Source organism: Gobio gobio, assembly GCF_949357685.1.
Source record: "Gobio gobio genome assembly, chromosome: 3".
Classification (NCBI taxonomy): Eukaryota; Metazoa; Chordata; class Actinopteri; order Cypriniformes; family Gobionidae; genus Gobio; species Gobio gobio.
Window position 1 is genome coordinate 60,317,778 of NC_137099.1, and position 17,985 is coordinate 60,335,762.

General features: G+C 37.8%; 1 protein-coding gene across 2 annotated transcripts in view; it reads left to right on the plus strand.

The window, feature by feature from the left end:
• LOC307122950 (complement C3-like) overlaps positions 1-17,985 on the plus strand; it is a 93,462-nt gene that overhangs the window by 72,119 nt on the left and 3,358 nt on the right. The window contains exons 27-38 of one of the 2 annotated variants that reach the window (XM_079811294.1): positions 2,750-2,845; positions 6,815-6,907; positions 6,969-7,125; positions 8,726-8,889; positions 8,979-9,137; positions 9,482-9,541; positions 9,625-9,715; positions 9,822-9,870; positions 13,453-13,543; positions 13,678-13,767; positions 15,930-16,035; positions 16,226-16,315. In XM_079811294.1, coding sequence (XP_079667420.1) covers positions 2,750-2,845; positions 6,815-6,907; positions 6,969-7,125; positions 8,726-8,889; positions 8,979-9,137; positions 9,482-9,541; positions 9,625-9,715; positions 9,822-9,870; positions 13,453-13,543; positions 13,678-13,767; positions 15,930-16,035; positions 16,226-16,315 — 1,246 coding nt within the window. The remainder of the gene's footprint in view (positions 1-2,749; positions 2,846-6,814; positions 6,908-6,968; positions 7,126-8,725; positions 8,890-8,978; positions 9,138-9,481; positions 9,542-9,624; positions 9,716-9,821; positions 9,871-13,452; positions 13,544-13,677; positions 13,768-15,929; positions 16,036-16,225; positions 16,316-17,985) is intronic. The other variant, XM_079811295.1, reaches the window with a different exon arrangement.

Below are 17,985 nucleotides of genomic sequence, written 5' to 3' on the forward strand. Positions count from 1 at the left end.
ATATTGAGCCTGGTGATGTCACCAGCCCTGGAGGAATGTGTGTAGTCGCCTACTGGCCGTTTGCTGTAGTTCTTAGAAACTGATTTCTTTAAAAGCAAATATCTCCCTTTGCTTTAAACTTTGAACGTTGTAACTTTGCAGATGTTGTTTATGCTCAAGCAGCAACATTACACGCTAGCTAAAGTTAGAATAGTGAAATCGTGGTTTACCACCCCTTTAATGTTCCCATATCACACGATTGTATAAAACAACATTCGGAGTCAAAGTGCCGGTTCATCACTTCATAGAGCAGCAGAAACGCAGCGCACGTTCGTCAGCGGCAGCGCTGTTGCGCGGATATTCGCCTTTTGCAGTTTCATGCGCCCAAATTTTTAAACAGCGCCTAATATGAACACAGTCTATGGAGAAGGGAAGGTCCCTCTCGCTTTGGCCTGTCAATTCAGAAGACAAACCAATGGGCCGCTGTCCCTGCATGATGGGCCAGTCCGTGGCAAAAAAAAAAAAATAATAACCTTGTATCGGCCCCAAAGTGCGTCGGCATACCGGGAAATGCCCGGTATGCCAGATTACCAGTCCAGCCCTGGTGACTCTACAGCAGAAGATCCAGCAGTGTTTTCTTCACATATACTAAATGATTATCAAAAAATGTGTACATAAGTTTTGTACTCAAGTTTAATAACATCACATAATAACCACTTCTAACTCCTGCGAGTTTTACTCACACACAGACATCAAGAATCAGCCTATGAATCTCAACAATGGTGACATGCTTCATGCCGCAATTAATTCTGGGTGCATCACGCAAAACTCATCTATGGCTCCCAGAATGCATTGTGGCATGAAGCATGTCACCATTGTTGAGATTCATTGGCTGATTATTGATGTCTGTGTGTGAGTCAAAATTGCAAGAGTTAGAAGTGAATAGTATACAGTCTATTTCAAAACGAAATCAGCTCTTCTGATTAAAACACTGCTGGATTATTTCTAGAAACACAATAAAAAAAGTTAATAGTATATTGCTCATACTCAGTCAAAAAATCGATTAATTTCATCACTACACAATGATCATATTTTCATCATCGAGCAGCCGACAGCATCTGATTGTGTTTACTCTTGCTTTTCTTGCCATAACAAACTCAGTTACAGCAGGCAGAGAAACACTAATGTTAAAAAGTCATCAAACGGCCCAATTAAAGAAAACACTGATCACCATGATGGTCCCATTAAGAACGAACAATTTTCTAAACTAAATCAAACAAAAATTCTGTTAATTCTCAATAAGAGCTTCTGTAGACGTCTGACAGAAATAAAGTCAGTCTGGTTTGTAATGTGTGAAGCTGGTAATGCTGTTTGTGGAGTTGTTTAATCCTCCTCTGCTGAGATCTTCAGAGATTTAATGTCTTTTTTATGGTCAGTCGTAGTTCTTGTGTTTTTCTTTTTTCTCTTTTCTTCTGTGATTCTGCTCATTATCATCAGGTGTTCACCACTAATGGTCAATCATCACTTAATTAATCTCTTAATTATCTCATTATCTTTAACACTTATTCAGTGTTACTTTAACACTCTGTAAAGTGGGACCATATGTGCTCTGAGCAGTGTTAATTTAACACTGGGGATTTTACTGTGTAGGAATATTATTTCTTATAAAACAAAGCAGAGAGACAATCTTCAATTATCTTTAGTTAATAATCTATTAGAAGTAATTATTCTAATAGTATATCTGGCTTTGGTGAGTGACATTTCATATATTACTCTGATTTATGGATCACCAAAATGCTTTTGTTTTTTGTCAAGTTTACAACCAACTTATTATTCTGTATCTACTTTGACCAATTGAAATTACTCATCCAAAGCAGTAGACGACTGCTTAATTGATATTGCAGTTAAATATAATATTGTTTCATTGTTTCAAAGAACTTCCTTGAGGCACACCACATTGCAGCTCTTTCACAACTGAAAAACATCCAATATAACATACACAATGTCCCCTATTAAACAGATAACTTTTTAACCAATGTACAGTATGAAAAGTAATTGTAAAATAAACTCTAACAATACTGCTCCTAATTTATTTTCCTCAATCTGTGCTAAGCAATCATCTATTATCTGTGTTAATGCTGTTCCTGTTGAGTTTCCCTCTCAATGTGCATGCTGAAAATTATTAAAGACTTACATTTGCTCACAAACTATTGTTTCCAACACTTTGCTAAGAACCATTATCAAACTTATTGATCATATTTACGTTCACTTATTTTAATGTAACATAAAACATTATTTGCTTTTTCCTATTAATTTTTGTTACTTAAATTCTTAATTTGCAATTGACCTCCCAATCCTCCTTGCTCCCAGTTCTGTTGGCTGTACCCTTTGAATAAGTTATATGATCGTTTATTATATAAGTTATTTTTGGTTTTCGAAGGGGTTACATGCTTGCTAAATAAAACATAATATCTTTTTATGCATATGTGCTCAAAGACCTTAAACTGCTTGAACCCCGATAAATGCTGCTTGCAGCTTTAATTATTATTATTATTATTTGTATTATTATTTATTTATTTACTTTATTATTTTTTTTTACATATATATATATTTTTTGCTTCCCTTGGATGGGAATCCTGTTGGCAGCCATGGTCCTGGGAAAAAAGAGTTTCAGCAGGCTATGTTTGCTTGTTTAATAGGAAAAAAACAAATTTTGTGTTTTATATATATAATATATGGAATTTTTTTTTATGTGTGTGCTTTATTCCAGGGTGGCGTACGAGGCAACAATGCTGATGCCTCTTTGACGGCTTTTGTTCTGATTGCCATGCAAGAGGGCAGAAAGATCTGCGCTGAATCATTTGGTGTATGTACAATTCTTACACACACACACACACACACACACACACACACACACACACACACACACACACACACACACACACACACACACACACACACACACACACACACACACACACACACACACACACACACACACACAGCAAAATCCCCAGTGTTAAATTAACACTACTCAGTGTACATATGTGTCCACACTACAGGGTGTTAAAAGTAACACTTAAGAAGTGTTAAAGTTAATGAGATAATTAAGTGATTAATTAAGTGATGATTGACCATTAGTGATGAGAAACACAAGAACTACATCTGACTTCAGTCACAGCTTTAGATTAAATCCACTAAAGATAAAAGAAGACATTAAATCTCTGAAGATCTCAGCAGAGGAGGATTAAACAACTCCACAAACAGCATTACCAGCTTCACACATTACTAACCAGACTGACTTTATTTCTGTCAGACGTCTACAGAAGCTCTTATTGAGAATTACATTTTTTTTTATTTTGTGTTGAAACTTGTTTTATGTCACCATCATGGTGATCAGTGTTTTCTTTAGTTGGGCAGTTTGATGACATTTTAATGTTAGTGTTTCTCTGGCTACTGTAACTGAGTTTGCAATGGCAAGAAAAGCAAGAGTAAACACAATCAGATGCTCTCGGCTGCTCAGTGATAAGAATATGATCATTGTATAGTGATTTAAATCACTGATTAACTTTGTTTTTACTGTGATTCCAGGAAAGATCCAGATCTGTTTTAATCAATAAAACTGAATATATCTTAAAGAAGATTGTACACTAATCACTTCTAACTCTTACGAGACGAACTCACACACAGACATAAAGAATCAGCCTATGAATCTCAACAATGGTGACATGCTTCATGCCTCAATGCATTCTGGGAGCCATGGATGAGTTTTGCATGATGCACCCAGAATGCATTGCGGCATGAAGCATGTCACCATTGTTGAGATTCATAGGCTGATTCTTGATGTCTGTGTGTGAGTTAATATTGCAGGAGTTAGAAGTGTATTATGTGATGTGTTATTAAACCGGAAAACAAGACTAATGTGCATGTTTTAAACATTGATCAGTTTATCTGATGAAAACACTGCTGGATCTCCTGCTGTAGAGTCACAAGGCTACTATAATCAATGACTCTCAGGAAATCAGCAATTAAGGCAACATATGATGATAACAACTGCATCACCAACAACAAGCCAACATCATCTGTCATCAACTTGTCATCGTCAATTTTCTCTTGCTGTTCTCACTGTAACAAACAGTTACAGCAGCCAGAGAGAAAAAATACTAACAAGTCAAGGGTGAAGAGCCCAACTAAAGCAACACTAATCACCATAATGGTGGCGTCAAACAAAACTATTATTTTCAATAAATCATCAACATCTAAACCTCAGTAAGAGCTTCTGTAGACGTCTGACAGAAATAAAGTCAGTCTGGTTAGTAATGTGTGAAGCTGGTAATGCTGTTTGTGGAGTTGTTTAATCCTCCTCTGCTGAGATCTTCAGAGATTTAATGTGTTATTTTATCTTCAGTTGATTTCATCTAAAGCTGTGGCTGAAGTCAGTTGTAGTTCTTGTGTTTCTCATCACTAATGGTCAATCATAACTTAATTAATCACTTAATTATCTCATTAACTTCAACACTTCTTAAGTGTTACTTTTAACACCCTGTAGTGTGGACACATATGCACACTGAGGAGTGTTAATTTAACACTGGGGATTTTGCTGTGCACACACATACCTATATATATATATATATATACACATACATATATATATATACACATACATATATATATATACACATACATATATATATATACACATACATATATATATATACACATACATATATATACATACACATACACATATATACATACACATACACATATATACATACACATACACATATATACATACACATACACATACATATATACACATACACATACACATACACATATATACATACACATACACATATATACATACACATACACATATATACACATATATACACATATATACATATATACACTGATTAGTTGGTTCAGGTGTTTTAATTGGGGTTGGAGCTAAACTCTGCAGGACAGTGGCCCTCCAGGACCGAGTTTGGAGACCCCTGCTCTGTAGAGTGGGACCATATGTGCTCTGAGCAGTGTTAATTTAACACTGGGGACTTTACTGTGCAGCAGTCAAAGCGGCATTAGGTCGTGAAAGTGTGGACTCAGAGGAAGACCGAGAGGGTTTAGGGCAGTGGTTCTCAACTCCAGTCCTGGGGACCCACTGCTCTGCACATTTTGTATGTCTACCTTATTTAAGGCACCTGATTCTGATCATCAGCTCGTTAGGAGAGAGCTCCATGAACTGAACTGAGTGTGTCAGATAAGAGAGACACAAAATCTGCAGAGCAGTGGGTCCCCAGGACTGGAGTTGAGAACCACTGGTTTATGCTGCGTTCACACCAAACGCGAATTGAGCGTCTGGCGCGAGTGATTTCAATGTTAAGTCAATGGAAAGGCGCGTTGACGCGCGTCTGGTGAATCCGCCTCATTCGCGCGTCCAGTTCGCGCGAATGGCGCGAATTGGACGCGAATTGAGCATCTTGCGCGATACGCGCGTTACACGCGAATGGTGCTTTTGTGCATTCCCGCGTTTGAAGCGAATTCGCGTCTGACGCCCGAGTTGAAAAATTTGAACTTTGGCGTCAATTCGCGCCGCGTTAACCAATCAGGAGCCTGCTTGCTGCTGTCACGTGGTAAAGTGACGTGTATGAGAAACCCTGCATAAATTAAAAATAGTACTATTGTGTCACAAAATGTAGTTTTAAGACTCTTTCAGGTGGGAATGTAATTGTTTAAAGCTCAAGTCTGTGGTTTATTTATAAAGAGAGCGCCTATTTAAAAAAAAATAATCTTGTGTTTTTGGAGTTGTGAGTTCCAGGCGATCACCGCGGGCAATCACTGCTCATAACCCCGGCGAAGGCAGCCTTTCCTCGGCAAGTCCTTCTGGCGTCTGCCGCTGGCTCTGATGTCCTGTAGTGGTTTCTTTTTGTGTAGATCTAACGGCCGATCTTTTCTCTCATGAATCTATAATTTGTTGTCTGCCAAATCGTTTTGACTGAGGGCAAAGAGAAGTTTCATAACTTTATATTTTAAGGATATTTAAATATACATGTAGTGAAGATAATGTAGGAGTTGCCTGGACCACATTTGTGTGGCTATTAATGCTTAATATATATGTTTAATGAAAATGAAAAGAGGCAGAGTGGTGTTTTATGACATATTTCTCCTGGAGTGCCTTGAACGCGCGTCAATTTCGCTTCAAACGCTCGATTTCTACGCGCGTCCAATTCTCTGCGGACGCGTGAATGCATTCAAAATGTTCGCGCGTGAAACTAGACGCGATTTTGACGCTCAATTCGCGTTTGGTGTGAACGCAGCATTAGGGTGCCATTTGGGACAGGACCTATGTCAGGGGTAGGCAAGTTCGGTCCTAGAGAGCTGATGTCCTGCAGAGATTAGCTCCAACCCTACTAATCTACTAATCCACCACAGTATAAAACACATGGCTCCCAGCATGCATTGCAGCATTAAGTATGTCACCATTGTTGAGATTCATGTACTGAATCTTGATATCTGTGTGTGTCTAAACTTTTTCCCCCACTAGAATGTATTTAAAAATCAAAATACAGAATGCCTGATCTGTGGCAAGAAAGTATTGTTGGTGAATATTAATTATTAATAGTTTTAGTCAGTGATGAGTTCAGTCAAACATTTTCTTCATAACAATATTTGTTTTTGGCTTCTTTTGAATTGAACAGATTATATGTTTTGTTTAAACTATTACAAGAACCACAAACTGAAGCCAAGAGTCAAACTGCCCAACTAAAGCAAACAACAATATTTTCAATAAACATATTTTTAAACATCTAAACCTCTGTTAATTCTCAATAAGAGCTTCTATAGATGTCTTTCAGTGTTGGAGCCAAACTCTGCAGGACAGCGACTCACTAGGACTGAACTTGCCTGCCAATGGTTAATTGTAGGGGTAATTGTACCCTAAGGATATGTATAAAGAGGTTCTTTTTTTTTACTTACACACACTATAGAATCTGGATGAAAGAATCAGGAAGGCTGTTGACTTCTTAGAAGGTCGACTTCCAAAACTGACCAATCCTTACGCTGTTGCGATGACGTCCTATGCCATGGCCAATGCTGGCAAACTCAATAAAGAAGTCTTAATGAGGCATTCCACCAAAGAAGAAGGTCAGTTGCAAATCAGCAAAAACTGTTGCTTTATACCCCAGCCAGCAGAGCCATGTGGGGCCCAAATGGGTTTGACCTGGGCTATCTAACTGGGACCCTGCCAGTTTTGCACCCAGTTTCCATGTAGGCCCCACATGGATTTGCCCAGATGAAATGAACACTGCTATTTGTGCACACTACAGGCTGTTTAATGTAACACTTAATCAGTGTTGGAGGTAATGAGATAATTAAGTGATTGAATAATGATTTTGTATTAGTGAAGAACACCTGCTGTTAACAAGCATAATCACTGAAGGAAAGAGAAACACAAGAACTACTTCTAGCCACAGCCATGGATTAAATCAACTGAAGATAAAATACATTACATCTCTCAAGATCTGATTAAACAACTCCACAAACAACATTAGCTTCACTTATTACTAACCAGACTGACTTTATTTCTGTCAGACATCTACAGAAGTTCGTATTAAGAGTCAAGAAGAGGCTTAGATGATGATTACTTATTTGAAAGTAATAGTTTGATTTGATGTTACCATTGTGGCGATCGGTGTGTGCTTTAGTCAGGCTCTTGACTTTTTAACGCTAGGTTTTTTCTTGACAGCTGTGTCTGTTTGTTATGGAGAGAACAGCAAGAGAAACTATAATCAGATGCTAATTGATGATAAGAATATAACCATTGTATATTGGCTTAACTCATTGATATTATGTGGTAGGTTTATACGAGTCTCAACAATGGTGACATGCTTCAATGGTGCAATGCATTCTGGGAGCCATGGAAGTTTTGTATGATGCACTCAGAATGTATTGCACCATGAAGCACGTTCAGATGTAGTTCTTGTGTTTCTCTTTCCTTCAGTGATTCTGCTCATTATCATCAGGTGTCTTCAATAATCAAACAATCATCACTCAATTAATCACTTAAGTATCTAATTAACTCTAACACTGCTTCAGTGTTACTTTAACACCCTGCGGGTGGTTCCCATATGAACACCGAGCGGTGTTAATTCAACAACGGGGAATTTACTGTGTATGCTGCTGCGTCCCAATAAAGATTCTAGGTTTTTATAGGTGGATTCAGCACAACTCCAAAAAGGAGGACAAATGAGTGTCCTGCTTGAGGCTGTGCCGGACGTCGGACAGGGAGCTTAAAATCCGGACTGTCCGGCCAAAATCCGGACGTATGGCCACCCTACAATCCTGTCATATTAACTGCTTGCTATCGACTTACTCAAAAACAGTTATCCCACTGAGCAAAGTTATGTCCAAAAGACGTCTTTTCAATGTCTTTGCCCCTAGAGGCGTACGTTGAAAAGACGTCCACTGTCTAAAGTTGTGAGCTAAGTTTCTTTTATTTTCATGATTTCTGGACAAACACACACTGTCTGTGAGTTGCTGTGCAATTACAAATGGGAAATATGTCCACAATGAGCACATTACTAGTTTTTAACCTTGAGGTTCCATGAACGTCTATATCGGACGTGCAGAACACGTCAAAAACAGACGTCATAAAAACTTTCATTCTGGCTCCTCAGTGGACGTCTTTTCAACGTACGCCTTTGCTCAGTGGGCTGTTTCTATTCCTGATTTGTGTTTGTATCAGCCGGCAGGTTTTGGACTTTCCCTGGAGAGCATCATCACTCACTCGAGGCGACGGCCTATGCTGTGCTGGCGCTTGTGAAGGCCGAAGACTTTGATAAAGCAGGAGAGGCAGTGCGCTGGCTAGCCAAACAACAGACTTATCATGGTGGTTATGGCACCACACAGGTACACTAACATCTCATCATCTGCTGTAATATACAATAAAACAGGTGTTTAAACGAAACAGGATTTGAAAGTTTTTCTGTGTTTTCCAGGCAACCATCATGGTGTTCCAGGCCGTGGCAGAGTATCACACGCAGGTGAAGGAACAACAAAACTTAAATCTGGTTGTGGAGCTGTCAGTGGCAGGAAGAAGGAAACATGTCAAATGGACCATTAAAAGAAGTAATATGTATCTTACACGGTCAGACAAGGTGAGGAGAAACTCAGTGTTTGTCATTAATGTTTTATTGACATTAAAGCAATAATTACAAAGATTAAATAAGATTATTATAAGTTTAAAGAAAGCAACCTCTCCCACAAGCTTACAATACCAAAAGGGAAGAAGAGGAGACAAAATAGGAAGTTATGTTGGCTCATGACATAACAACAATTAAAGGGGAAATACTCATTTCAATCAGGCAGCCACATTCGGTATATGTAAATCAACAACTTTGTGTGAAATCTACTTAACAATACTTACATTTAACAGTACAATTTTTATACCTGTTACATCATGGATTTGATTATTTTGAAAACTTCTGCGTTCACTCAACAGCTGGACATAAACAAGGACTTCAATGTGACGGCTAGAGGAACTGGAACAGCCACTCTCTCAGTGAGTGTTCATGAGCGTTTATACGGTCAACAGCGAGATTAAAGCGCCTGAACATCTAATCTGAGACTTGCTGCTCTTTTCAGGTGATGACGCTGTACTACGCCAGACCTATTGAGAAGAAGTCTGACTGTACATTCTTTGATCTGACTGTTAAAATGGAAAAAGACCCTCAAAGTAAGACTGACAAAGAGTTTCATACATTTAGAGCTAAAATAAAACCTTCACAAAACAAAAAGCTTTGATATTTTTCAGTTTTATTTATTACCATTTTTCCCTTTAGCAAAAGAAGAAGGAGCCCTTGAAAACTACAAGTTCACTGTGGATTTCTTGTATGTGAACACATTTCCTAATTCGTAAATTGTTATGTCAAGAAACCAGTTTATTTGTAATGAATCAGCATGTGCTGCTCTATGCTGTTTTTTACATTTGGTTTGTTTACTTGGTTGGAACCTGAGTTCGATCCTTCCCCACTTTTCCCACAACCACATTATGCATGCGTCATAAATGTACAAGTATAAGCGGCAACTGGTTACCACATGACTACCCACTGAGAAAAGTTATGTCAAAAAGACGTCTTTTCAATGTCTTTGCTCCAAGAGGTGTACGTTGAAAAGACGTCCACTGAGGAGCCAGAATGAAAGTTTTTATGACGTCTGTTTTTGACGTGTTCTGCACGTCCGATATAGACGTTCATGGAACCTCAAGGTTAAAAACTAGTTCAAATGTGCTCATTGTGGACATATTTTCCATTTGTAATTGAAAAAAAGCAACTCACAGACAGTGTGTGTTTGTCCAGAAATCATGAAAATAAAAGAAACTTCGCTCACACCGTTAGACACTTTAGACAACTTAGCATCTGTAATTCACACATCTTTGGATCGTGAGAGAATCGTGGGATTCAATCCAGGATCTTCTTGCTGTGAGGAGACAGTGTTTCCCACTGAGACACTGGTGCTGCCCTTAATCACAGACATAAGACACACTTTGACTATTTCTGTCAGACTTCTACAGAAGCTCTTACTGAGAATTAACAGAGCTTTAGATGTTGATGTTTATGTTCATTTGAAGTCACCGTTGTGGTGGGAAGCGTTTGCTTTAGTTGGTCCCTGTACTTGAGTTAGCTTTTCTTTGGCTGCTGTAACTGTGTGTGTGTGTGAAACACAATAGTTGTGGCTGAGAAAGCAAAGACAAAGTGACTTCAAGTGTTGTCAGCTCCTTGTTGATGACAAAGTCATCAGAAGTCTAGAATCTGATGTTGTGCTTGTGAGTTTATGTTCTTGGTTTGGTAAATAATAATTTGTTTAAAGCCACTATAGCTTTGTGGATCCACAGTATCGGCACCAATAGCAATAAAATAATCACTTATCCTGAAAGATGATAAAACAGAATGTGCACATTGTTTTGAGAAAATGTTTCACATAGTCACACACAGTCATCAATATTTTGCATATGATTCACAACAACGGTGACAATCAAGACAAAAAAAATGCAATGCATGATGGGTAGCTTCAAAGTACAAAACTCATACTTTATTGTCACTGTTGTTGTGAATCAATCTTGTGTGTAGATTCATGATGTCTAAAACATCCAGGTAATACAATAAACAGTCAAACACTCTTTATTAAACTTCAATGGACTAAACACAAGTTAACAATACGTGTCACAGTTCATCCAAACACGAAGTAACTCTGGCAAATACACACATACAGTCACATGTAACACACATCTGACACACGTTGTGTAACTATAACACATTATTGTGTAAAAGGTTTCAACACACTTCTGTGTAAGAGGAATAACACATTAGTTGAGTTACAGGTAACACGGAGATGTGTTAAAGAAACAACACAGGTTGTGTGTTAAATTTTACGCAACATGTGTTGTCCCTGAGCACACACACTACATGTGTTAACATCTACACAACATGTGTTGTCCCTGAGAACACACACACAATATGTGTTAAAATCTACACAACTTGTGTTGTCCCTGAGTGTCCCTGTTGTCCAGTGTCTCAGTGGGAAACACTGTCTCCTCACAGCATGAAGATCCTGGATTGAATCCCACGATTCTCTCACGATCCAAAGATGTGTGAATTACAGATGCTAAGTTGTCTAAAGTGTCTAAAGGTGTGAGCTAAGTTTATTTTATTTTCATGATTTCTGGACAAACACACACTGTCTGTGAGTTGCTTTGCTATTACAAATGGAAAATATGTCCACAATGAGCACATTTGAACTAGTTTTTAACCTTGAGGTTCCATGAACGTCTATATCGGACGTGCAGAACACGTCAAAAACAGACGTCATAAAAACTTTCATTCTGGCTCCTCAGTGGATGTCTTTTCAACATACGCCTCTAGGGGCAAAGACATTGAAAAGACGTCTTTTGGACATAACTTTGCTCAGTGGGAGGCTTGACATTTTATCACATTACTTTGTTAACTCTCTCGAGTCGGCCGTCGCGCCGGCGTGATTGGATTGCTTTTTTTCTTATCAGTGCCAAAGAGACTCAAATAACTCTGTTGTTTTTTATCATTCAGGCAAGTATTATACATCATTATAATCTGTTAAGTTTCTATTTTTTTTTTGTGTACATGTTGCATACATGTTGCTTAGATATTATGGTAGCCCAGTTTGTACTGAATACAGTGTAATTACACTTTTGCCATTAATATGTTTATAAGCAACTGAAAAAAACGCAAATGTATGAGCATGTCAAAACCTCTAAAGGGCCCCAAAACGGCTCAGACTCCAGAGGGTTAACAAGTCAATTCCAACACAGGATATTTGGTGAAAATAACTTATTTTCTATAAGGAAAAACTCTGAATATTCAAGAACAATTTGGATAAAAGCGTCTGCTAAATGACTAAATGTAAATGTAATCCTTACTGTCATCTTGCTATGTCGTCCTCTCTGTCATCTTGCTATGTTGTCCTTACTGTTGTCTTGCTGTGTCGTCCTCACTCGCTGGCTGAGTGAGACGATAGTGAGGACGACATAGCAAGACAACAGTAAGGATGACATCGCAAGACAACATAGTAAGGACGACAGCAAAGATGACAGCAAGACGACAGTAAAGACAACACAGTAAGGACGACAAAACAGAGAGCATACACATAAACATATACTCATTTATCTGAACAAGTAGGCAATGACTGTTGACAAGAACAAATGTATAGTACAAAGCACAAATCAGGCGACTTATTTTTTGGCACAAATGGAACCCCATAGTCTAGTGGAACACAAGATTGCTGTCATGCAGTAAATCCGGCTAGTCATGGAACAGCTGTGTCGTCATCAGAGCCAATCGTGAAACAGCTGTGTTGTCATCAGAGCTTGTGCAGCCGTTTTGGAGAAGCTGCGCTGGCTAAGAGAGGTCTGCTCTCGAATCGTAACTGTTATTTAGAATACGTCATAGTCTCAATTTGGAAAAAATTTCTTACTGCCATGCACTTCAACTCAGCCGCCAATCGGTTTGCTCGGCCGTGCATGAAGTCGAGCAAGCATTTTGCAGCAACAAGCACCTCCACCATCATGAGTTACACGCCCCCTACTGCTAATTGGTTCACTCTCTCTCCTCCCCCATCATGAGTGGTCATGCCCCCTACTGCTGATTGGTCCACTCTCTCTCCTCCCCCATTATGAGTGGTAAAACGCCCCCTTCTGCTGATTGGTCCACTCTCTCTCCTCCCCCATTATGAGTGGTATAACGCCCCCTACTGCTGATTAGTCCACTCTCTCTCCTCCCTCATTATGAGTTACACGCTACGCTTAAATATAAATTCTAACTGTACAAAGACAATTTATTTAAAGACAAGCAGCTCTGTGTTATACTCCAATTTACTAAATACACACCAGTGTGTGAAAGCAGCCTTAAAAAACATTTTCTTTTGATCTGTCCATTTTCACAGATACAACAGCAGTGCAACCGATGCCACCATGACTATTCTGGACATTGGCATACCGACGGGATTTAAAGTGAATGAAAATGATCTTAAAGAGGTATTATGATGATAAACTGATGCAGTGATGATGCTGTATGTCATTTATTTAGCAATGTGTAAATGACTGTGCATGTGGAGCATCTCAGTTCTCTAAAAATCTGTAAATAGATAATAAAATTTTCTTGCCCTCAGTTGTCCACAGGGAAGGAGAGATACATTCAGAAATATGAGATTGACAAAGAGCTGTCAGAGAGAGGATCCCTCATCCTCTATCTAGATAAGGTATTTTAACAAACTATAGGCCTATTTCCTGATCATTTCATTGACGGTATTATTTTCTTTTGATCTGGAAACCATGTCCTTTGCTTTATGTTTCTGTAAAGTATTGTTGAAGTTGTGATTCTGCACAGTAAAATCCCCAGTGTTGAATTAACACTGCTCAGAGCACATATGGTCCAACTCTACAGGGTGTTAAAGTAACACTGAATCAGTGTTAAAGTTAATGAGATAATTAAGAGATTAATTGAGTGATGATTGACCATTAGTGGTGAAGACCTGATGATAATGAGCAAAATCACTGAAGAAAAGAGAAAAAGAAAAACACAAGAACTACGACTGACTATAAAAAAGACATTAAATCTCTGAAGATCTCAGCAGAGGAGGATTAAACAACTCCACAAACAGCATTACCAGCTTCACACATTACTAACCAGACTGACTTTATTTCTGTCAGACGTCTAAAGAAGCTCTTATTGAGAATTAACAGATTTTTTGTTTGATTTTGTTTTGAAAATTGTTAGTTTTTAATGTGACCATCATGGTGATCAGTGTTTTCTTTAGTTGGGCAGTTTGATGACTTTTTAATGTTAGTGTTTCTCTCAAACTGAGTTTGTTATGCCAAGAAAAGCAAGAGTAAACACAATCAGATGCTGTTGGCTGCTCGTTAATGAGAATATGATCATTGTATAGTGATTTAATTCATCGATTTTATGACTGAGTGTGAGCAATATGCTATTAATTTTTTTTATTGTGATTCTAGAAAAGATCCAACACGGTTTTAATCAGAAAAGCTGAATTAGTTTTGAAACAGATTGTACACTAATCATTTCTAACTCCTGCGAGATTAACTCACACACAGAGATCAAGAATCAGCCTATGAATCTCAACAATGGTGACATGCTTCATGCCGCAATGCATTCTGGGAGCCATAGATGAGTTTTGCATGTTGCACCCAGAATGCATTGTGGCATGTCATTGTTGAGATTCATAGGCTGATTCTTGATGTCTGTGTATGAGTAAAACTTGAAGGAGTTAGAATTGCTTATTATGTGGTATGTTATTAAACCGGAGTACAAAACTTATGTAAACATATTTTGATAACTGTTTAGTTTCTGGTGAAAAAACTGCTGGATCTTCTGCCGTAGAATCACAAGGCTACTATAATCAATGACTCCCAGGAAATCAGCAAATAAGGCCATTATATGATGATAACAACTGTATCATCAACAACAAGAAGAAGAATCAAGTTCCTCTTGCCGTTCTCACCGTAACGAACAGTTACAGCAGCCAGAGAAAAACTTATGTTAAGAAGTCAAGGGTCAAGAGCCCAACTAAAGCAAACGCTGATCACCATAATGGTAACTTCAAACTACTTTTATTTTCAATAAAACATCAACATCTAAACCTCAATAAGAGCTTCTTTAGACGTCTGACAGAAATAAAGTAAATCTGGTTAGTAATGTGTGAAGCTGGTAATGCTGTTTGTGGAGTTGTTTAATCCTCCTCTGCTGAGATCTTCAGAGATTTAATGTCTTTTTTATATTCAGTCGTAGTTCTTGTGTTTTTCTTTTTTCTCTTTTCTTCAGTGATTTTGCTCATTATCATCAGGTGTTCATCACTAATGGTCAATCATCACTTAATTAATCTCTTAATTATCTCATTAACTTTAACACTGATTCAGTGTTTCTTTAACACTCTGTAGAGTGGGACCATATGTGCTCTGAGCAGTGTTAATTTAACACTGGGAAATTTACTGTGTAGAAGAATCCCCATAAACACACTCTTAAACCTGTGGAAACCCTTCCCAGAAGAGTTGAAGCTGTTACAGCTGCAAATGGTGGGCCAACTCCATATTAAACCCTACGGATTAAGAATGGGATGGCATTAAAATTCATGTGCATGTAACGGCAGGCATCCCAAAACAAAGTGTATCTAGCCTATGTCTATAATAGATTTTTATTTTGTTTACTGTTGTCTATGCAGCAGGCAACACTGTGTTTGCAGTGTAAATGCAACTAAATATTGTTAAACAGAGGCAAGATAGAAACACCAATCGCAATTAATTTGTATTTAGTTGTTATGGCTTCTGCAAATGTTGACGCAGACAGTTTCCAGTGGTTATAGTATGAGATATTATACATTTGTGTTGATTGCTGTCTCATTAGGTTTCTCATAAAGATACAGAAACAATTTCCTTCACAATGCACAAGATGTTTGATGTGGGTCTGCTTCAACCTGCCACAGTCACAATATATGAATATTACTCACCAGGTGAGCTATTGGTGTGCATGCATGAACACATGAACAAGCAGTCAGTAACTATGCTGATTTGAGTTTCACGAGTCTCAAGTACAACAGAACATTGTTGCAAATCATTTTCATATCATGAAATTTAGTACAATTATATTTTTTATTCAATTGACCTTCCTGCATTAAACGTGTGTGTGTTTTTCTTTTCCAGATACTCGCTGTACAAAGTTTTACCGCCCTGATAATAAAGATGGCGCTCTATACAGACTATGTAAGGGAGACCTGTGCCAGTGTGCAGAAGGTATTGCCACCCAAAAATAAGTGTTCATATCCTGTAATATTGTAGCATTTTATTTTATTTCCTACTGTCCACTTGTAATGCTCATAAAAATGTCTGCAAAAACAGTCCTTAAAACAGTCTGATCTAATGTGCTGAACAATGTAAAATATGATTAGACTTACTTTTAAAAAAGCATGCAAAAAACAAAACAAAAAAACAAGTAAAGTTAAATAGGAATAGTATGTTGTACTGACATATGCTTAGTTATTATAGTTAACCTACTCCAGAGGTCTAGTAACTAAAAAACAATTGTAGAGAGTACTTGATAGTTTATTTTCGATTTACTCTTGACTTAGTGTATCTACAATTGTTGTGTTTTGATGCTGAATGTTGAAGTGTGTCTGTGACTCAAGTATCAACTGCAAGATTTTGTTATAAATATAGTCAAGTAAAGTCAACTTTATTTATATAGTGCTTTTAACAATGCAGTTTGTTTCAAGGCAGATTCACAGTATTAAATAGGAAAATAAGGCAACAGAATTTTATTCAGCCGTATAGCCATTCTGGAGAAAACGGTGATGTCATCAGTTCATTTCAATTATCATACAGTGACAGTGTGGGCTTTAGATCAGTAATTAGATCAATAATTTAGTGTATATGGTTAATTTAGTTTAATAATTAGATTTATTTGGATATTTAGTTGAAAAATGTAGTGTCCCCAACTGAGCAAGCCAAGCCAGAGGCAACAGTGGCAAGGAAACCAAAACCCCATCAGGTGACCTGGAGAAAAATAAACCTTGGGAGAAACCAGGCTCAGTCGGGGTGCCAGTTCTCCTCTGGCCAATTAACAAAAAGCATATGACAATTATTCTGGCAACTTTACAGGTCAGAGGTCATAATAGATCGGAATATTCGAAAGATAAGAGGCAGCACACTGTAGATGGGTTTATTGAGGATGTGTTGATTAAATAATTATTAAATAGGAATAATCGAAATATCGGAGTCATCACACCGGAGACAGGTTTATTGAGGATACCATATTGATGAAACAATTATTAAAGTGCTATATTCAAAGGATCGGAGGCATCACGCCGGAGACGGGTTCATTGAGGATGCCATGTCGACGAGGCAACTTCAGGGGTAATCTACACAGCAAAGTCCCCAGTGTTAAATTAACACTGCTCAGAGTGTATTTGGTCCCACTCTACAGAGTGTTAAAGTAACACTGAAGCAGTGTTGAAGTTAATGAGATAATTAAGATATTAATTAAGTGATGATTGATAATTAGTGATGAACACCTGATGATAACGAGCATAATCATTGATGAAAAGAGAAACACAACAACTACAACTGAGTTCAGCCACAGCCTTAGATGAAATCAACCGAAGATAAAATAAGACATTACATATCTGAAGATCTCAGCAGAGGAGGATTAAACAACTTCACGATTATTCCTGTCATACTGTACGTCTACAGACGCTCTTATTGAGAATTAACAGGCGTTTAGATGTTGATGTTTTATTGAAAATGGTCACCATTACGGTGAATAGTGTTTCCTTTAGTTAAGTTCATTTTTGGTCTTTGTAATAGTGTTTAGCTTAACACATGCTTTGTTACAAAGGAAGTTAGAAGCAAAGTTGATTGGATGATGTAGTTTTCATTGTAAGATAGGATGATTCACTAACCTCATC